Genomic DNA, 22,892 nt, shown 5'->3' on the forward strand with positions numbered 1-22,892 from the left:
TTGTGCCATCTCTAACAATTGGCAGGGGTATGTTAGGCTGTTAACATCTAATAGAGGTCATGGTTTCTTTCAATAGCATGTCTTTGCAGTCCGCATCCGTAAATTATTCCACAAAATGTTTTTTTTTTTTTTGGTGGATTTAAAAAAAAAAGAAGTATCAGGTATGAACCTCTGTAACTTTGTATGACATTTTTGTTGTATTTGTGGTTTGTGTTCTGATTTTGTCACAAAGTGTCATCTTACACATTTAAAATACTGGGGTCTTAGCTTTTATGTTTGCCCTAAACAAAAGAAAATTTGCCAAAAAAATTTGTGTCATAGAATAATGTTATCATAAAACAGAATCATGAAGGGTGTTTTTGTCATTGCCGCTCTAGGATGGAATGCTGTTATCCCACCATCTGATACCAGGTAACAGCAAAAACTGATCTTGTTCTGGATTTTTTTTTCTAGCAGGGTAGGATTATAATGTCTGGTTGATAAGTCTGGCAGTGTGGCTGGCCATGGCATAGTATCTGTTTCTTCAAAGCAAGCTTTTGATATGACAGCAGCATGTGGACGAGCATTGTCTTGTTAGAATAGTGTGTTTTATTTTTAATTTTTTGAGTGCATCGTACTTATCGAACAAAATGGACTCCAGCATTAAAGGTCAGTGCTTGTATTTGTAGCTTAGCCAACATTCGTGCAGTATTGTTATTCATGCAGATATGCTCATACCGGGGAAACCACAAAGTCCATACAGATAAAGATTGGTGTCAAAGCCTCTCCAGTCATATCCTAGCTGCAGGTCACGTCCACGTCCACCGTCACGCTCAGATCTGTGTTTGCGAATGTGTGTTTACTCTCTGTCCGGCCACTTGCCCCGGCGTCTTAAGACTCAGTGCAGTGTCACATTTCACGGCCTGTGGTGGCGATGTGTTGTCTCCGCTAATCTGCTAATCAGCTCCTGCCTGCCAGCATTGTTTAAACTGGCAAAGAAGGAAATAGTGTAAACATGGAGAAAGCGCCACCGCAGAAACGTGAGACTGTTTTGGAGCGAAACATGCTGTGCCAACATACTCTCTTAAACACAGTCAGTAAGCAAAAGCATGTAAAGACAAAAGCTGGCAGCTTTCTTAAAGTGCTGCTCTGTCAGTGTCCTAACAATAGACTGTACCTGAGGACTTGTGGCTTTCTAGAGAAAGAACGTCCATTTATCTTCAGCTGTAGAGAAGCTATGTGCTTTATTGATCCCATAGGAAAGCTTTAGCTTTACAGTGGCCAAGCATACTGTATACTTAATTGCACATAGGCAGACACGCACTAAGCAAAAAAAAAAAAAAAAAAGGAGTGCAGAAGTGAGCATGCTGACTTTATACTTTATATATCCAAAATAGAACCTTGATTTCTAATGAAAGTTGTAGAAAACGTACATTTGTGGTTTAGGTTATTTGGGCCATTCCTATTGGCCCATTGGTGATGGAATTGTTACACAATGTAAAGAACAACTACCATATTCAAATGTAGTCAAAAAGTGACAGGCAGCAAAAATGGAAATAGAAGAATTTTACATAAAGTTAATTGTGTATACACTAAAATAAAAACCCAGCAAGAGAGTACTATCATGAATAACATCATGACTGTGATTTGCTCACAGATCACATCCTTATTGTTAATCACAATATAACACATGACCATAAGTGCCCTATTGCTTTTATACACATATACATATATGACAAAAATGAACATAAATTAAATTAAATCAAAGAATCTTATTTTTTATTTTATTTATTATTCACTTTAGGTGGCCATTTTTAACCTCAGTCTAAGTCTGAAGTTTAATACTAATGAGATGTTCCCAAACAGAAGCTTTTTGTTATATGCTAAATTATATGCATCCGTATTGGGAATAAAGTCTGCTTTTTATGTGAACACAAACAATCCCTGCGTTGCCCACATAAAAAGGCAAAGGAGCAATGCAGTATTTTTAGCCCCAGACTACAATTATGCAAGATGGCAGCTCTGAATTGTGGAGGAAGGCCAAGCAGTTCACATAATGCCCATGTCTGGTGTATTAATAAAAAAGTAATTATTAGCTTAAGATTAGGGGCTGCTTGTGTGGCCTCCCCCACCCTCACTCTCTCTCTTTCTCCCGCAGTCTCATTCGCTCCCAGTTAGAGTACAATCTTATTTCATTAGTCACCAGGCGACGGAAAGCCATGTCAGCATTACTGAAATCTGCACACTGAAACATACAGAACCACTTTCCCAGACTCAGATTAAGCCTGGGTTTAATTCATGACTAGTGTGGTTAAATTTTAAACATAATGTTTGAAATATTGGGTAACTAGTGTGTATAAATAATGGTGTATTGCAAATACATTTCACATATAAGAAACAGATTAGATTTAGGCCACTTTTTCCTGCAGTATAAACATAGTCTATATATGACTGTGAGTCTAACCATTAATTTGCTCTTAGCTCATGTTGCCCTTTAACAATTGCTCCCACAAATCACCCACTTACTAATGAGTTATATAATCTAAATATCCCTATTGTTAACCAAAGTAATCAACAACTGAAAGGAAAAAAGGCATCCGGCTTTTAAAGCAAACTTAATTACACAAGACACACAATTGGTCATAGCAGAAACCCTTGAGTGCTGGCCTATTGAACACAGCGTTTTTGATGCAGGAGAATAATGAACTCTGCTGCGTTTGCCGTGTCCTTGTGCGACACATTCATTTCAGTATATCTTCTCAGGGGTGAGCGCTTCCTGCAGAGGGGAGCAGAAGTGGGCATTTGTTTTTGATGAACATTTTTTGTGGTATAGAGCTTAAAGAACGCTTTTTATATTCACAGCCTTTACCCTGCCTACTTATTAGCTTTGACCCTCACGCTGCACGACAACAGCAAACTGAAGCAGCAGCTGAATCTATAATCTATACTGGATTCTGGATTCTGAGGCTGTAGCTGGTGGGTGATTTTGTAGGGTCAATGTCTAATTAAGCTGCTAATGGGAGGATTGTTTTTAAACAGTGTGGGAATGTTTTTAACATGGGTGACATGAGAAACATGAAAGTGGACAAACACAACTTGTCATTGTACATTTAAAGACATATTTTAAAGCCAAGACATGCTGGGTGTCTGAAATTTGCTTTATGTAAAGTTTCCTTTATCGGAAATTAGCTTTGTCAGAAATTTGATTTGAAAGAAATTTATCAGAAATTTGCTTTATCTGGAATTTTCTTTGTTTAAAATGTCTTTGTTTCAACTTTTTTAAAGACATGGGAGCTCTTTTAACAATAAACCATGAGAGGCAAGTAAATTTAAGCTTAAAATAGCTGCAATTCTTTATGTGGTTAACGTTCCTGACCTAGCACACAGTCAATTTTAAATAGCAATATCTTCAGCAATAATAATGTCAAAATACAAAACAGTTTTCTTTCTATTTTTCTTGATGGATAGGCAGGCTTTTTTATCCTTTTTATCCTATTTTTATCCTAAATTGCCTGCAACTCTTAATAACATAAACTTCCTGAGCTAACACACCTGCAAATCAATAATTTGCGTTAATAGTATAAAAATATTAATGTGAAACCTTCTCTAGTTTTGGGTGACAGGGTGGTTGGGTCTTGCATGAGGGATCCTAAAAAAAATAATAAAACAATGCAAAATAACACCAGAACTCAAATCGAGTGAATCAAGGGATAAAAAAAGTCATAAAGTATTTACAAGAAAAAAAAAGGTTACACAAAAAACAGTAGTTTATGTGTGTGTATGTGATAGTGTGTCTCATAACCTGGCTGCTCTAAACTGACATAACCTGATAGCTACATTAGCATTGAAGCTTTGGTGCAAAACGCATGAGGTGAACTTTGGACACAAACCACGTCTTGGCAGATCCACTGCACTCGGAAAGAGGGGAAAATTGCACATTTGAATTTTGGCAGAACCATCACAGCTCAGCTTGGGAACATCACCCAAGGCCATGTAACGTGGTTAAGCAGAGTATTAACACTGTTTTTCTTGCTGTCTCCTACAGATGCTGGGAACCCTCACAGCAGTCCCCATAAAGGTGCCTCAGGTCAGCTCTCTGCATCGGCTGGCAGGGCATTCGCCCACTGTGCTACCTCAGGTAACAAACACACACACAAATACACACCGACATACATTTTTCAGTCTGTTTCATTAAAACTGGACAGGCTACATACTGCTTCTGACATATTAGATTTAAAGCACATTATATTGCTCTGTAGCATCACCATCAGGCCAGTTGGGGTCATTTTACTTGCAACCTATCTACCTACACATGCCCTCCAACTTTGGTGTCTGGATGACTTATGATGTGGGACCCAGAGTAACTTTGCAAGCAGCAATGTGAGGGGTCCAAGCTCTGGTTAGCCCAGGGAGTCCCAATACATCTGTATAGGACCATTTCTGAAATAGAATATTTGGTTCCTGATTTTCTATCATTCAGTGTGGACACAAATGTGCAAATGCACACATACAGTGTATCTTGTTTAGTCCCAGAAGAGAAATATTAGAAGATCACCTCTACACCTTCTAAATCAGCTAGAATCCTACATTTTCCCCGCACACCCTCAAATGAAGGAGGCATAAGAGCACTAACGGAGATTCTCCAGAGGAGTCCTCTTGTTTAACTAGACTCCAGCCCCAAATATGGCAAACTAATCACAAATACATATTCTGTACCACAAGCTCCTAGTATTTCTGTAGTCTTCTTCTATACCAACTATCTTATTGTTTACGGTATATTGTGACACAGTAATATTCTGATTTAAAAAATCCATGTCACAATAGTGGTAGTCTATTAGTATGTTCTATCTATTAGGAAAGTTATTATTTAAGTTATTATTAGTAGCTTTTATTAATTGTAAAACTCATTAGTGAACTCTTAAGGGGTGAGGGCTTGGCGGAATCTAGATAGGTAAAAAAACTCTTATTGGCTGCACTTCTTGTAGGAAAAATGTAACAGAGCACAGGCTAGGGTTTCCATTCTTGCAATAAATTATGGTGAAAGTCTGAAGTTGTTATACTATATAAAAATTTAACATTTACTGTACTGTAATTAAATATTTTTCAGCATTTTACATATTGCCAAGAATACCACTGTTTAGAAAATATCCTTAAATACTGTGATATTATTTAGGGCCACCTGTATTGTAGCCAATACTATAGTAAATATTTTTTAAATCTACTGTATATTGTGATAATAACAGTATTCTGCCTTGGAAGCAGTCCAGATTGTTTTTGTTTTGATATTAACTTTAAAGGGTATTTTTTGTAAAAAAAAAAAAAAATTAAAAAGTTATTGTTGATTTTTTTGGCTTCTATACTAAAGTTTACTAAACAGAAATTTAACGTATTTTTGCAGTACACTCTAAGAAAAGTAAGTACAGATTTGTACTTAAAAGAATACAAAGCTTGTCGCTGGGGCTGTACCTTATATTGAGGTACAAAAAAAGTACCTTTCAGTGAGTCCTTTTTTGTACCTCTGTTTTTTTGTGCCAGTAAAGATTATAAAAATTATAAACATTATCATCAACTAAATATGGCTCAAAAACATGATGATCCAAAATTGTCTGGCTTCCAAATAAAAAATGTGCAATTAAAATATATATTGTTTATTAGTACAGTGATACAGAATTCTGAATGTACCCTTTGGCTGGTTAAATGGTACAAATTTGTACTTATTTCTGTTAGACTTTGTACTTCAGAGGGAACAAATCTGACCCTGTAAAGACCAATATTGTACCTTTGAGGGTACAATTATGAAGAGTGTACCTTTGAGTACAAAAAACTACTCATATCGTACCTCTGTTTTTTAGAGTGTAGTGTGTGCTTGAAATTAATAAAATATAGTGTTTTATCAAAAATACGTTTCAGTATAATGATATTACTTGAGGGATAAATCACCCACCCCAATAAGAATATTCTGCAGGATCTGAAGCAGAGTCCTCCTAAACCCATTTTTAATCACACCAAGTCAAAAGTGTAGCATGAAGAAGGACATTCTGCTCCTAAAACACAGGCCGACAGCAGTCCATTAGGGTACATGGCCAAATCTGGGAGATTATCTGATAAATCACACGGCTAATAAATCTTTAAGGCTCAGGCTTCCCGCCGTGCGCCGCTTTCCATTTGGGCTTTGGATACAATTAATCCTTGCTGCAGTTGAGCTCATTTGTTTTCATTGGTCTTCTTAGTGGATCAATGGAGATGATGATGTTTGATAAGGTCACCAAGTGAAGCTTTTATTTGTGTAAGTAGCGATGACACCACAGGGGGGCAGTGCAGCTCTAATCTACGGCCATAATCCCCAGCCAAACAGACTGTGACTCATACAGACTGAGACACACACAACACTGAGCTTTCTGTCTAAATGAACTGAATCAGATAAAACAAACACACGCGTTATTACTATGTGTGCAGACTGTTAGAAACTCTGTAACTCACACACACATTAGACATATTCAATCCAACTATACTGTGTTTACCGGTTTCAGTTCTAATGAAGTGCTGACACCGTTAGCAGTTAGTTGTCTGTGACTGTTTAAAAGTAACATAAATTGAACACAGTACCATATTTTTTATACATATTCTTAGAAACAACATTTTCTTTCAAAGTCCAATGGTCCCTGGATGTTAATTCTCTCCTGAAAACTGTTTATTTGGGTGAGGAAAGCTCTGGTCATGGTTAGCGGTGCTTAGCGCTAATATTGTTCTGGTAAACCAGGGAACTATCAGCTAGCAGTTCGTTCCATGTAGCTTGTTTTAACATGGTAAACACACAGACTACAGTCCAATATACTCATTATAATAGTCATTCATAGCAGTCACTTATAAATGTACTGTACCAGCCAAAGTTTGGATACAACTTAAATTCAGGGTTTTATTATTATTGAAAAAAAAAAAAATACTAAACTCATCCAAACTATGAAGAAGGTGTGTCCATGCTTTTGAATGGTATTGTATAGTAGTCAGGGAATTCATTTTATTTTTTTTAAATTAATATTTCAGTAGTTACCAGCTAATTCACAGTAGTTAAAAGTTATATGATGTTACAAACAGTAATTTATAGAAGTTACTACACAATTTATAGAGGTCACTGAATAACTTAGCAGTTACGGAATACTTTATTGAGTAATTTATTCTAGTTACTGAATGATTTGTAGTAAACAAATAAATAACTGATTAATAAATAACTGATAATGAATTTATAGCAATCAGTGAATAATGGTAGTAGCTAACAAATAGTTAGCACTTACTAAATACTTAGTCGTTTATGGTTGTTTGTGAATAATTTATAGTAGCAACCAATTATTCATCAGTTACTTGTAATTTATAATGTAAAGTATATAAATACTATAAACTATTTGGTATTTAAACAATTATTTAAAACAAATCGTATTTAGAAAAAACTCTAAAATTACTGAATAATAATAATAATAATAATAATAATAATAATAATAATGTTACTACATAATGAATAGTATTGGTTTTCAGTTACTGAATAATTGATTATAGTAAATGATAAGCAGATACTGATTTTTTTTTTAGTAACCCTTCGTATTATCATTCATGTAAAGCAGTACTATAGAGCAGATACGTGCAGTTATGTAAAGCTGCTATTCATTACAGATTCACTCCAGTTAGGCACATTTTCTTGTTTAAGAAGCTGTAAACATGCCTGTCTTTATTAAAGACCAAACCAAGGTCAGTTATTTTCAGCTTTACTATTAGAGATAAATGTTCAGCCAGGTTAAACAAGCCTGAATCACAAAGCCAGAGCTTCATGCCCTTTGTAAAGTATTGTGTCTGTGTCTAAATGAGATGGCCTTGGTTATAAATATTTAAATGAGCTGACACATGCTTCCTGCCTCCAACAGGTTAGGCCAAAGACTCTGATCCCGGACAGCCTTCCCCACAGCCCGTGCCAGGAGCAGCAGTCCGGCCAGCCGCTGAGCCTGCCCCGGGGCATGGCCATGGTCAGCCCAAAGAGCCAGGGCCCGGCTCTGCCCATCGCCAACAGCACCTTCAGCCCAGAGAGAGTGGCTGGCAGCCAGGGGGACAGCTCCATGGCCGGCGTCTCCACGGCCACGGCCAGCCCCGGGGTCGCCTACGCCATCATCTCCTCCGCCTCACCGGCTGGCAACGGGGTGACGGCCATGAGCGAAGCAGTGAAAGTGCAGCCGCTGATCTTCAGCCCCGACAGCAAGGTCAGAAACCAACCTGAAGCGCTATCAGCCCAGCCTCATATTATTTCAACTCACTCCTCTTCATTACGAAATTTTACTATGAAATTAATCATAACACAGATAGAACGACATGGTAGAACACATGCAAACACATGTGGAAAGTTAGCCTGTATAGCCTGTAACAGCTAATGGTACCATTAACTTCCTCACTTTTTACATGGTTTGCAACACTTTGTTTTTGAAGAAGTGAATGTTTGCCAGAACTATGTAAAAAAGGCTAGTTTCCTGGCGTTAGCCTATAGCCTAGTATGGACACCAGTTTTACCTCACCTTTCTTGCTCATCTTCATCATATCTTTGAACCTGGTTCTCAAAACAATCCATCATAAGTGTAGAGGGTGCACAAGACTTTAGAAATATGGATCATGTAAATTCCATGGCTAGATATAATGGTCAGTACCTACAGTATATATTAACCAGTTTTGTCTTCACTATAATACAGTTAAACAATAATTTTTCAATGTTATTTCATTAGTTAAGAGAATTAAAGCTCATTGATAAACTACAAAAACATGATAATTATAAGATCAAAACGTTTTTATATAGGTTTAGATATTTGCTCTGCAACTAAGTTTGGACGTGCTTATTTTCATTCAATGTGTTTTCTTTCATTTTGTGATCTTTTTTCATTATTGATTATATATTGAACACATTCATGCTGTACAGGATTACATATGAAATTATTTTGTAAAAAAAAAAACTGTGTTTTCCTGAGGTAAAGTCACCTCGAATAATTGTCTCAGTATTTTAAAGGAATTAAGGATTAAGGAGTACAAACCCTTTTTTACTATTTACTACATAATGTGTTTCTTAATAGTTTTCATGTCTTTAATATTAATCTACAATTTTAAAAAATTACATACAGAAAACACTGAATAAGTATATGTGTCCAAAGATTTGGTTGGTACTTTATGTATGTGTGTGCATATACAGTATAAACAATAACTATGAGAAGCGTAGTTACGCCATGATCCATATTTAGGCTACATTTTCGACTATTGATAAATATGATTAAGCCAGGACAGACAAATGAATGCCTGTGTTAATAAATACTACTGTAATATATATGTATATATATAATCCACCATGCCACAATGAGTTCAGGTAAATGCACACTTCACATCCACATCCTTTTTGAACAGGCTGCTGTTTATGTGCAGTTTTATTTATTTATTTGAGAAAAATCTTCTTACAAAGACAAGATTATGTGGCCACCTAGAGACAGATAAAAGAACTAGCATGTGCAGATTTCAAAACACTTTTTGAGTGACGCTGAAACTGAAGGATTTAAAAATATTGTCTTCTAGTTGATATACATTCATATTGAGCGTAAATTACCGAAGTTGTAAATGCATTGTGCGGTTTACTGACCAACTCTACTGTTCTAAAAAGTCCCAGTTTCTAACTCTCACCATTATCGTGACACAGTAATGCTTTTGGGAATCTGCTCCCTGATTGGGCAGCTTAACCTTGCTGGGCTCTTGTGTGTGATGAGGAATTCTTCACAAGCCCAGAGTGGCTCTGAATGGAGGCTCACCTCGGCATATACGTTCTGCAGCAGTAATTAATCTCAGGCCCAGATGAAAAATGGCTAGTGGCTGACACTGGGAAGATTGGTGAGGCTCATTACGATGTCGTTAAGAGGGAGAGCGGTGGTCCTCACGGCTGCTGGTCACACCCAGCTCCTGTGGCCCACATTTTTCCACCCCACACTGTAGATGACACAGAAATATTGTACACACAGCAGAGTCTGTTACTCAGCAGTGATGGATATTCCACGTCTGCTCTTTTTGCAGGTTGCTGAAAGAGCTAGTTTGTAATGTGTGTGGGGGCTTTTATTTTGATATAAAGATATCTCAGAACTATTTCTTAAGGTCAACGTAAAGTCAGAATGGTATTTTTTGACCTTGTTATCCATTGGGGTACACCCCTTCCCACCAGCCTCACTTATTATCAAGCAAAAACAACAGTTCAGAACTTCATTCACTGCTGATTGTGCAGGTGCCAATGTGGAGAGACATGTTCTTAAACTTGTGTGTGATTTCAGACTTGTGTACAGCTAGAACTTTGTCCACTTTGTTTACTGTAAAACTTAACAGGACTACATGTAATTGAATCAATGAACATATCTTAAATATAAAAAAAATGAAGTTGTGGATTTGAAGTGGTGAATTAATTCAATTAAGATTTACTGTTTGAGTCAACACAGTGAGTTGACCATTAGAGTTTGCCATCTGTTCGTGCACTGGGTTTGTGGTTGACCCTTTACTTGCCTTAAGTGTGTAGTCATTTCCCAGGATACCTTCTCTTATATGTTGATTTGTAAAACACTAGTGAATCTCAAAATTGTTTAATATCATTGAAAAGTTATTTAATTTTAGTAATTCAGTTCAAAATGTGAAACAAAAATCAGTGTCTCAGAAAATTTGAATATTAAATATTAAAGACTAATACCAGTCCTGCTGGAAAATGAAATTCGCATCTCCATAAAAGTTGTCAGCAGAGTGAAGCAAAAAGTGCTCTAAGATTGAAACAATGCATTGACTTTGGACTTTGGATAACACAGTGGACCAACACCAGTAAATAACATGACTCTCCAAACCATCACTGACCATCAGTAAATTTTACATTTCATTTTAAAAAATCAAGGGAGCAGAGTCTGGAGGAAGAGTGAAGAGACCACAGTCCAAACTGCTTGAGGTCTAGTGTGAAGTTTCCACAGTCAGTGATGGTTTAGGGAGCCATGTCATCTGCTGGTGTTGGTCCAGTGTGTTATCACAGTTCAATAACGGCATCTCTTGAGAAAGCATAAATTATCTACATGAATGTCTGAGCACAGCATCCATCCATGCCTTCAGAAGTGTGTCAGGAGTAACTTGACCTAAAGGATTAAAGGTGATTGCCAGTGTGACCCTATGATCATAAAAACATTCTCATGTGTGTTTATGTTTGCTTGTGTGTGCAGGTGATAATAATCCAGCCGCAGATCCCCAGCAGCTCTCAGGGTTCTTCAGGTCCACCGGCTGAGATCCACACACAGGGGCCTAGTCCCGCCCCCTCCCCCGCACACAAGACCAAGAAGAAGGAGGAAGACCCAGAGGTAAGATTACTGTCTGTACTATCTGTATGTACAGTTTGCACAGTCCACTGCATCTGTGTATCTGTGTTGAGTGTCAAAGATGGACACAAATGGAAAGATTCAGTAAAAAGGTAGAACAAAACTGTCAACAAAACTGTAATTCTTAAAAAAAAAAAAAACAAAGAAAAAATTGAACGAGCGCTGAATGTTAATCACAACAGATTTCTCTCCTGAAAACTGTTTATTTAGGTTAGTAAAACGATTCCGATTATTTACAGTAAGGTTAGATTTCCAATATTTTCAACAGCGCGATTAGCAGCAGTGTGAGCCACGGTTAGCAGCGCTTAGTGCTAATAAATGCTATCTGACAGCGCTACACTGTGAAACCCTGATTGTTCCGGTAGGCCAGGGTCCTATCAGCTAGCGGTTTGTACAACGTAGCTTGTTTTAACCTGTAAACATGCAGACTAGCGTATTTTTCACATTATAAGGCACACCGGATTGTAAGACTCAGTATGAATGAACATTACTGCTAGATTTATACAGTTAGATTTATAATAAAAGTATGAACATTAGATAATATTTGTTGTATAAACATTCGATAAAATGTATTATAATAATAATCTGTAACAGTGGACTTAAACTACTATTTACAATAAATAATAATGTGTAATACACAAACATTTCCACATTATTTGTAATATTTATATTTACCTCAGAGGTGTAAATGTAAAGCTGCTGTCTGGTCTTACTGTGTGAAAATGAAGAAAAAGAAGAGGTTCTAGTTTAGAGCACACAGTCAGTGTTATCCCACTCTGTATTATATGTATTTATATATTTTTTCAATTAATCTTACAGAAAATTGCCTTCATGGTAGCCCTCGGCCTTGTCACCACAGAACACTTGGAAGGTAAGCTCCAAATAAACATATGAACCATTTTAATTTTTTTTTCCATTCTGTTCCATTCTATTTCCATTCTTTTGTGATCTGCTGTTGAAAGATTGTATAGTAATCAGATTAATTGTATTGTTTTGGCAGAGATCCAGACCAAAAGACAGGAGAGGAAGAGAAGAAGTACAGCTAACCCTGCATACAGCAGCCTGTTCGAGCCAGAGGTAGCTACATTTTCACTGCCACCTTCAGCACACAGTTAGAGGTCATATGACAAATATGCTGATACCCATTGTATGTAATTTGTCAGTGGACAGGCATTAGCTTGGACAATCAGGCTTGTCTTGGGCTATGTAGTGCAGCTGGGGGGTTGTTTTAATTGTAGAAAAATTAATTACATCTCTGTTTACTTCTTAAAGCACATAATAATTATTATAATTTGACCTTAGAGAAAAAAAATATATACGTTATGCCCTGGTTTAAATCACCATTAAACCTGTATGGCATGAATTATAATTTTCAGAAGGAAATGAGAACCACTGCTTTATCATGATAAAATAATAAAAGTGGCCTTTTTAAATAATGTTGCCCAAAGGCAAAGGTTAAAAAACACTGTTTTAGTAAGTTCACTTGCACATATACATTATCCACTACATAATATAATTACATTAATATTTGTATGTATGACCTACCTGTACTTCTCATTGTATTGAACATAGATATGCCTTGTAACATTATATTAAAACAAAATAATTAATAAATAGGTAAATAAGGTACAGAATGATACGTTGTAATATGCCATAAAAGGTTAATATGAACAGATTCAGTTTTTTGAAGTGTACAGATTAATTCCTGCAATGTTTTGTAATATACAAAATAGTTCTTTAAATAATAACATAGAATATCACTTTTGTTTGTGTATCAAAATAACTTTGTATGTAGATATAATAGACCTTTAAATGTCCTTTAGAACTTTAAAGAAAGAGTATTAGCAGAAACAGTATTATTCAGACTACATCATTAACGATTGTACTGTTGAGGCTGTTAACTAAAATGGTCCAATCGACTCTGATCAAACACTGCACATTCACATCTAACCACTGTTTTATCCAAACCCATGCAGTGCTAGTGTCTCTGACTTCACAGTACACAGTTTAATTTCATCTCAGTCCAGATAAAAGAATGAAATAGTTTCTCTCTCTGTTTTTTTTTTTAGCGCAAAAGACTTGCATCAAATTACCTGAACAACCCACTGTTCCTGTCAGCACGAGGTAAAGCGCATTCCTCTTCCCATCAACACAACACAGCTGGAGTAGAGCTGACAAGATCATGCATGAAGAAGCACCCTCACGCACAAACTGATGCATGCCCACACACACACGACATGATGTGATCAAAACAGACAAACAGGAGCCTCACACAATGAAGAGTGACTGTCCAATACTAAAGAACGCCTGAATCACTTTTCTGAACTTGATACTGAATCAGTTACTGCAACCTTTAAGTATAGGTGGTATATCAGGCAGCTCAGACCCCAAACAGCTGTAGCTTTTAGCATTCATTTGCAGTCATTGTGCTTGTATTTTCAGTGTGTTTTTGTGTATGTATGTACATGAGTTCTCTATTACCCCTATTCTCACTTTCAATGGGCCAGATTCACAAAACTTTTTTAGGCAAAACTCATAAAGAAACTTCATAAGATGTTCATATGAATGCTCTTATTTTCTCCTGGCAATTTAGCAATTTTCTTATTTAGAAGTTTGTATTGTATTTTACAATAGAGCTGTATAGAGGAATATTTTTTCCAAGTGAAAACAGTGAACAGTAGTTCAAAAACAATCTTCATCTTTAATCCTATTTAATGTTTTAATTAATTCTTGTATTTTAAAGCTTCTAAATTCCAATAATAACAATACTTTCTATGTATTTTAAGTAAGAATTTAAGTTAAAAGCAAACCAGAAAATACTTTTTTCGTAAGATACTTTTGTGAATCTGGCTTTTGATCACAGCAGCCGTAAGCACCATGCCCAGCAACCCTGGATTGTCCTTTTAAAGACGTTAAAAGCTGTCTTTAAACTGCAGTTTGTTTTTCTAAGCTAATAAGCTGCCCCAGCCTTTTCTGTGTGTTGAGCTTTGCTGCATGCCTATAGCTGTGGATCTAACCCGTGCATAACCCTGTCTGATAACTGTGCCAGCTACTAATCTGTTCTCTGCTTCTAATTCACACGCCAGACTCTGTGGATCTGTGTTGGAAGGTATGTAGCAAGTCTAACGGTTTTCTCAGCTTGTGCATTTGTTTGTATGCCCTGTTTTTTTGTCTCTTTTATTCTAAATTGTGTGATATTACATGTGGTTCAAAGCAAAAAAGATAGAACTGGATTTTAGGCTATGTAATCTCTGAGTTTCGTGTCCTTGTGCTTATTAAAATAGCTATTTGTCCACTGCCACACACCGTAGTTACACTTTGGGCGTGCATATTTAGGGAAATCCACATAAACAAAACAGAGTGGAAATGGAGGAGCTACTGAACGTGATGTCATGTGACCGAGAAAATAAAAAAACTCACTGCTCTTCCTGTTTTTTCAATTGCAGTCCAGTTGCAAGAGTTTTATCACTGAGTAGAAATATTTTTTACAGATGTCCCCCTGAGAAACTAATCCCGTTCAGACAGAACTTTAGTCTGTAATTACACCATTATACTGATATTTGTCCTGTGTGAGTTCTAGTGTGTACATGTAATAAATAAACCTTGATTTTAGTTTGCTGTAGGAAGCTGTACTTTATACAGTTCTTATTGTATTCTATCTATATTTCTAAAATACTATAAATGACTGATTTTAATATTATCACATCATTGTTGAGTTGTTCTAATGTGCCGTGTCGGGTGTGTATCTGAATCACAGGATGAGCTGGAGCATGACGACCACTGTGCCGTGTGTAAAGAAGATGGTGAACTTCAACAGTGCCATACCTGCCCCCGCGCCTACCACCCCGACTGCTTACACCCTGCTCTCAAATCCCCACCCAAGGGCATGTGGATGTGCCCTAAGTGCCAGAAAAAGGTCAGTGATTTTCTATTTATTACATCTGACACACAGCACTCCGAGTTAAGTGAGTTTTTTTCTAGACGCTATGAATTTAGTCAAAAGCTGCGTTAAGTGCAGCTTGTAAAATCTACACTAAAAGGCAAGTTAATGGTCACTGTTGTTGAAAGATCTGGTAATTCAAATGAATCAGACAAGCTCCAGACTAAGGTTTAAAAAAAAACAACCTAAGATAACACCTTGTCTTCAAGGTGAATCCAGAGAAAAATCTGACTGCTGTCAAAATTAATAGATGTAGTTGCTATGGAAACTTGAGAAGGTGACCAAAAGCATGCTCTGCCTGAATCTGATTAACTACAATAAAGGTCCAGGCTGCAGTTAGACTGTGCACTACTTTACTTACCTACAATGCTGTCCAAAATCTTAATTCCAGCTGCATTTCTTAAATGTAACACAAAAGATTCTATCAGCTCCTATTGGCACAGACAGTGGCTAACAGGAGCTGGAGAAGTTGTTGCCTAGTTAGCTTTCAGCCTTGCACCTACTTCATCCTTTCTGGGTTTAGCTTTATCTCGTCTTATATCCTTTGGAATGCTACCATTTGATTCGTATTTAGCTCCAGTTAGGTTGAGCTGTGGTGGTCCAGTTTGTTGTGGAGGTAGTGGATGATGAAAAAAAGATTTTATTTAGCTAGCATTAGCTTTTAGTCTAGCTTTTATTTGTTCCATTTTTGCTACCCCTTCACTATATTACCATAATTAGTCGAGTCTGAAGGTGAAGAGCTGCTCTCCAGTATCAACAACACTATATTCTCCAGTAGTATGGAGAGGGTGTAAATGTCCCGAGTGTGATGTAACAGTTTAAGGGTTTTGGAATCGGCCTGTTTAACAGCTCTTTTTTGGTTTTGCTGGATTTTGTCAGAAACAAGACAACAGTGTTTGAGGTTCATGGTTAGCCCTTTTCACCAATGTGGAACTGGCTCTGTTCCTGTTTTCACACCTAATTTTGAGCTGTCCTGCACATTTTCATAACTAAAACAAGTTGTAAAACCTGAAAAGTTCCCAGCTGGAACCAAAGAATAGTAAGCAGTTCAACTCCCTCTGTAAATGATGTCTTCTGTGACAAAAACACGGGTTTGTGAGTAAAGAGTTTGATTGGTTTTAAAAGCAGTTTGAGTAAATTTGTGTGTCATGTTTATCTTTCTGCTTCTGTTCTTCAGGTTCTGAATAAAGAGAATCTGTCTTGGCCACATAACTTTGTCCAGTCGTACGTCACACACAAAACAGGTAAGATCTGCAGGTGATCTGGTGGGGTGGAGGTTTTAATAGACCGGTTTTGTGGTAGATATTGGTGTAATGTGTGTGTGTGTGTTTACAGTGAGAGAGGAGGAGAAGAGAAAACTGATGAGGAGAAACAGTGAGCTGAAGAAAGAGTGCACCCACCTTAAAGAAGAAGATCAGCGACTCAGCAAGTCCCTCACGGTACAGTCCTTACACTATTACTTCACTCACACATTCTTGGCCATTCTTGCAGAAGAAATATTTAAAAAAAATATATATATTATTTTTTTCACATTCTGTATGTGTTGTATATAAAAGAAAATTCTTGACGCAAAGGTGTGCAAATTCACATACCCAGCTTGTTTACTTTCTGTAGCAAAATATTGCCAATAGAAAAAGACATTGAAGGAGATAAATATGCACCTGTTGGCATCATTCCTAATGCCACACATGGGCTATTGGGGTGTACAAATCTATTTAATCTGTGAAACAGTAAAACTGTGCAAAACTCTGAATTAATGATGCTCTGTACAATACTTTGGGTAGTTGGATGATCACCAGCTCACTGATACTTGTGTGGATGAATGCTTCACAATGCAAAGCTCCACAATTTAGTAGAAAGCTTTCCTGGACTCTGAAGATAATTTAATAATAATAATTCAATAAATTGAGGAAAAGTAACAAAGTATTGAAAAAATATTAGAAAAGTGTTTGAAGTATTTAAGAAAGTATTGAAGAGGAGAGTTTAGCATTTCATGTTAAGGATTGTGAAATAAAGTTCTGGGTGTTTGCCCCGCAGAAGTGCATGGACCTGAAGGAGCATCTCCTGAGCCAGCAGAGGGAGACCCAGGCTTCACTGGAGCGCCTCAGAACCCTGATCCGCCTCATCCAGCGCGACCACATGATCCAGGTCACCATGACGGCCACCACCACCACAGGAGCCTCGCTGCTCTCCCTGCCCTGGATCAAACCCACCAGCAGCAGCAGCAGCACCGGCAGCTCCCCCAGCACCACAGCGCCCACCGCAGGCCCTGCCGTGCTACTGCAGAAGAGCGTGGCCCAGCCACAGGCCAACAACTGACCCCAGACCACGCGGCAGACCGAGCAGGCAAAAAAAAACAAGCAGACGAAGAAATAACGGAAGAAACAAAGATACGAACATTAAGACGCGACTCTGACAGCGTTTATGACTGAGCGTTTCTTTTACCGCGTTCGGCTCTTTACGGAGTCCTCTTCCTGGAGAGTGATATCTAACCATTGTGTGGGCAGCGGCGGGGCGGGCGGGGGTCGGGGGTCTTTTTTTGCAAGAGCTGTAACTTTTTTCGGATTTAAATGCAGAAAAAAAAGAAACTACAGTATATCCTTCACTCGATTCATGACAAGTATTTTTTAAAACCCAACACCTACAGTGCTTACGAGATTTTTTTGAAACTTATCGTTTTTTAATTTATACGTTATTATTAAATGTTCTTGGCCTTAATGTATTTATGACATTTAACAAAAAATAACAAAAATAACAGAAGCAGAAAACAGTGCCGTCATGAATATGTGAAATAAGTATTCAGTACGGACGAAGCCTTTTCTTTTTATCATTAAGTTTTGCATTTTTAATAAAGGGGGAAAAACACAGGGGGAGGGAGCAGGAGGGGAAAATTAAATAAATGTTCTGCTAATAGCGAGAAACAACATTAGAGTAGCGGTAGACGAGAAATCAAACAAACAATGAAGCAAACAAGCAAACAAACAAACATAAAAGAGACATATGATAATAAACGGAGAAGACGGTACACAGCCAGATTTATCTGTGCGAATAGATAAACTGTGCATTCTTATTTTCCAGTGATCAATGATTGCCATAATAATTCAGGTGAAAGAGAGACGGGGAAATGTTTTTTATTATTATTATAATTTTTTTTCATTGTGTATGTACTTACAAGCATACGAGCCTTCAAACAAAACAAAAAACAAAAAATGAATCAAAAAACGTGAAAAAAAAACAGAGAATAACTTTTTTTTTCAGTATTAATAGAGTTGAGATAAAGGAACAAAGTATTTAAGATGACTACGAAATTTAGCATTTCTAGTGGAGAATTTAGTATTTTCATGCTGATGCCTGTTCATAATTGTGAATTGAAGTATTGGAGAGAGGGAATCGTTGTACATATGTTGTATTGTTATTTACAGGTCCTTCTAATTTCTCTTTTGTATTGTTACTCCGATTCACAGCCACATCAACGGTGTTCCGTTATTTTTCTCCGGTTGCACTGACAACAAAAATACGGACAATTGGAAGGGCCATTCCAGTTCCAGTGAGTGTGTGAACCTGTCATCTTCATCATCATCATCAATATCATCATCATCATCATCAACCTCAGACCCTTTCCTGTCTTTTTCAATTTTTTTTTTTCACCAGTGTATTAAATATGCCAAAAAAAGACCTTACCTTTTTGTACTTCACCTAGACTGTCACTGATCTGTTCTGTCTGTATTTAAACCTTTTTTATTTTTATTATTTTTTTATTTTTAATTTGCTTTGATGCTGATTCTCATTTGAGACATTAATGTACAACTTCTTATATCGTCACTGTCACGCAAAAGTCTTGTATCTCCATTTTTGGATATTTTTAGTTCTGGACATCATTTGAATTTGGTAGCTTTTCTTTGCAATAACTTTTTAAACTGCCTGATCCTCAACTAATTATAAGTGTGAATTTTGGTGGTGCTGCAGCTCACCATGTTCAGAAGCCCCTCCCCTTTTAGCCTTTACAGGGAGCCCGTAGGTGAGAATAAGCAGTGAAAAATAGCTGGTCTAATTAAAGGAGAACTCCGGTGTGAAATGGACTTTGGGTGTATTAAAACATGATAAAAAATACTTACCTTTGTTGAATAGCCCACCTCTGCTCTCCTGCAGCTTTCAGAGATCCAGAATTTTGTGCACATTGCCTAAACAGGATTTTAGAATAAGTGAGTTCAGATGAGCAGATAAAATAGCTTTTTCCACTGTTATCCAGGCTCAAAGTAGCTCCATACTTCATTGGTAGAATCCGGAGAGCCCTGACATTTAAAACGAGGCATTTAGAACATTAAAACTGCACAAGAAGTTTATTAAAAGCCACCGTTTACATCCTACAGCATGGGTAAATCTCCAGGAGCCTCCATCTTACATTTAAATTACAATAAGTCAAGCGCAGAGTAGTTTTTATCACGTTTTAATACACCCAAAGACCATTTCACACGGAGTTCTCCTTAAACAGACATTAAAAATAAAAAAAGTGTGAAAGTGAAAATGCAAAAGAATTAAAAAAACACTTATAGGTGTTTACAGAAAGTTCCTAAAGGTAAAAAGGATTGACCTTCCTTTGAACTGTCTGATTTTCAGGAGAAGATCATTTTAAAACCTGCTGATGCTGCAGCTCTCGATGGTCTAGAATCTGAGGGAAGCCCTCACCTCAATCCCCATCCTTTAAACATAAAAGAAGTGATGGAGAATGCCTTACTATTTCCACTATTTTCACCTTTATTTAAAAGCATTGTCAGTTTTTCATTATGAATGGACCAATAGAAAATGCTCCACAAATATCAGTGTAAAATTGATTTCAGTGGAAAGTTAAGAAGGATCTTTTCTTCCTCTCTTTATTGTAGAGTTTTTTGCATGACAGTGACGATATTCTTTCAGTGCCACTATTTGAATTTGTGTCTTTATTTGCTTCTGTCTCATTTTCTTATCTATTCTTATCTGCTAGACGATACAAATGAACACTGCCTCAAGAACAACATTTAGACAAATCCAGGGTTTATTTACTATATCAGAACACTGGCGTGAGAGACGGAGGGATTGGATGGTTTTGTGGTAGTTTGTCTTCCTGATTTGCCAAAGGGATTTTACAGTGTGCAGTAGAGACCGAGCCAATGAGGCAGGGCTGCTCCTCAACCCCCCACAGGGCAGGAAAAGCTGGAACGCCAGCGTCAATTCAGACTCTTCACTATAGACCCACGACTCCTGATCAGGGCACATGGCCAGCAGATCCAATAAGAAACCCTCATTCATTCTTTTCAGAATTAAGACGAGGGCCTCTGATCTAGCCTGGCTTTCCCAGAAGCATCTTAGCTCAAAGGATGATATTTAAAGGGTTGAGTGAGCTTCACACAGTAAACGCTCCCCTCTCTCTATCAGTTATGATGATATTAACACTGAGATGCTTTTGGGAAACTGGATTTCTGATCAAAGAGCTCTAAACATTGAATGTGGGAGATGGAAGAAAGAACTAAATGGTGGTACACTAGGGCTGCACAATAAAATATACTAGTGCATCTCAAAAAAAAAAAAGAATATTATTGAAAAGTGTGAAACTCATATATAGTATTACACACAGAGTGATCAATTTTAAGCGTTTATTTATTTTATTATTGATGATTATGGCCTACACCCAATGAAATCCCAAAAATCAGTGTCTCAGAAAATCAGAGTATTATATAAGACCAATTGGTACTTTTGGCAGTGTGGGCAGTGTGCCAAATACTGCTGGAAAATGAAATCCCCACCTCCATAAAAGTTGTCAGCAGAGGGAAGCATGAAGTGCTGTAAGATTTTGGACTTGATATAACACAGTGGACCAACACCAGCAGATGACATGACTCTCCAAACCATCACTGATTGTGGAAACTTCACACTGGACCTCAAGCAGTTGGAACTGTGTGTCTCTCCACTCTTCCTCCAGACTCTGCTCCCTTGATTTACAAATAAAATGCAAAATTTACTGATGATCAGGGATGGTTTGGAGAGACATGTCATCTGCTGGTGTTGATCCACTGTGTTATATCAAGTCCAAAGTCAGTGCAATGTGCAATGCAAAATTTCGGACAACTTTTATAGAGATGCGGATTTCATTTTCCAGCAGGACATGGCACACTGGATTGACCACCAATATATTATGCAGCCCTACTGTATAAGTTAAGAGTTTTCAGCCTTCCGTGAGGTGACTGAATCTAATATCATCACACTTCTGAGCTCATAACGATAACAATTCAATATTTTCTGGTGTTGAAACATTGTTTTCTGAGTATCAACATATCAGCTTCCCTCACGTTCTGCTGCCCGGCGAGCTCCACCATATTCACCCAGAGACACGGAGCCGATCCTGCCCGGCCGCAGTTAGAGAGCAAGCAGTTCACTAAGCATATCGAGCATATTACCCACTTCTGTACACAGCCTGACCCTCCCTCCGGGAGTCTGTCAGGAGGAGGAGCATGCAGAGGCTGTGGGATAGGAGTCCAGATCAGAAATGGAAGATTAGAATCAAACCCCCTGCTGGACAAACAGGAAGCAGTTAATGTTCTGAATCATTTTTAAAAAGGGGTGGGAACCATATCAGCGAGTGTGTGCCCTTCACCCATCATTTCTCCAGCCCCGCCCCTCCCAAACTACACACTACTCCCATCCACCCACCCAACCAACCACTCTGAGGCATGTCCCCGCCTCCTCCTCCTCCTCCACCACCTCCACCTTTTTCACCACCACAGTCAAACCCTCCTCCATATTCTAGAATCTTCTCCGGGACAAACTGTGCCGTGCTTATACAGATCTATTTTAATACACTCGACACTACGTTGAACAAGATGAAGAAAAAAAAACAAATAAAACTTTTTATATTCTTTTATCAATGAACGTGAGAACGAAAAGGGAGACGAATAAAAAAAAAAAGATTTTTTATTGTTTGCCAATTATGCATTATTAGCTTGCGACATATAACGTGTCCTTTTGCTGTGAGGAGAAGAAAGAAAGGAAGAAAAGCAGCAGAAATGGATGGAAAGAAGAAATGGAGAGAGAAAGAGGGAGAGAAAAAGGGAGAAAGCCTTGAGGCGAGTTTTAGGTGGATCTTTTGGTGGTCTTTGGACTGTTGAAGTAGTGGATCTTTTTTTTTTTGTTGTCATTTTGAAAGGGGGCTGTCCAGTGGATAGTATGTATAGGAAAGTGTTTGTCTTACATATGCCAATGTAGTTTTTTTCTTCTTTATGATGCATTCAAAGTGGATTGATGGAAGTTGGTAAATGGTAAAGAGTAGTCTCACTTTTTTGTACTAAGTTCTTTTTGAAAACTGAATCAATAATAAACAAGATAAAACATTGAGAAAATCGTCCGTGTTCTTTTGTGCCGAGAAGTTTGTGTACAACTATTTTTTACATTTACAGCTTTTAGCTGAGACTCTTATCCAGGTTATTCTGATTACAGAGGTGGACCAATGTGGCGTTAGGAGTCTTGCCCAAGGTGAAAAGCAGCATTCAGTCACCCAGACAAGGAATTAAACCCCAGTCTCTCCCACACGATGTGATAGCTCA

At 37.6% G+C, this 22,892-nt stretch overlaps 1 protein-coding gene and 1 long non-coding RNA gene across 8 annotated transcripts in view; one reads left to right on the forward strand and one right to left on the reverse strand.

Moving 5' to 3' along the window:
* Positions 1-22,688, forward strand: part of phf21b (PHD finger protein 21B) — a 127,851-nt gene extending 105,163 nt beyond the window's left edge. For 6 of the 7 annotated variants that reach the window (XM_015604951.3, XM_007245887.4, XM_015604953.3 and 3 more), the window contains exons 3-13: positions 4,025-4,117; positions 7,893-8,222; positions 11,226-11,360; positions 12,198-12,249; positions 12,379-12,455; positions 13,448-13,502; positions 14,465-14,487; positions 15,136-15,294; positions 16,496-16,562; positions 16,654-16,757; positions 17,356-22,688. In XM_015604951.3, the coding sequence (XP_015460437.1) occupies positions 4,025-4,117; positions 7,893-8,222; positions 11,226-11,360; positions 12,198-12,249; positions 12,379-12,455; positions 13,448-13,502; positions 14,465-14,487; positions 15,136-15,294; positions 16,496-16,562; positions 16,654-16,757; positions 17,356-17,637 (1,377 nt within the window). In that variant the 3' untranslated portion in view covers positions 17,638-22,688. The remainder of the gene's footprint in view (positions 1-4,024; positions 4,118-7,892; positions 8,223-11,225; positions 11,361-12,197; positions 12,250-12,378; positions 12,456-13,447; positions 13,503-14,464; positions 14,488-15,135; positions 15,295-16,495; positions 16,563-16,653; positions 16,758-17,355) is intronic. The other variant, XM_015604952.3, reaches the window with a different exon arrangement.
* LOC103022044 (uncharacterized) lies at positions 9,389-13,606 on the reverse strand. Its single transcript, XR_002650189.2, has 4 exons — positions 13,472-13,606; positions 12,196-12,330; positions 12,054-12,090; positions 9,389-11,421 (listed from the first exon to the last, which is right to left on the reverse strand). It is a non-coding gene; the product is annotated as an uncharacterized LOC103022044 (long non-coding RNA).
* Positions 22,689-22,892: the final 204 nt, after the last annotated feature.

Source organism: Astyanax mexicanus, chromosome 2 (assembly GCF_023375975.1).
Source record: "Astyanax mexicanus isolate ESR-SI-001 chromosome 2, AstMex3_surface, whole genome shotgun sequence".
Classification (NCBI taxonomy): domain Eukaryota; kingdom Metazoa; phylum Chordata; class Actinopteri; order Characiformes; family Acestrorhamphidae; genus Astyanax; species Astyanax mexicanus.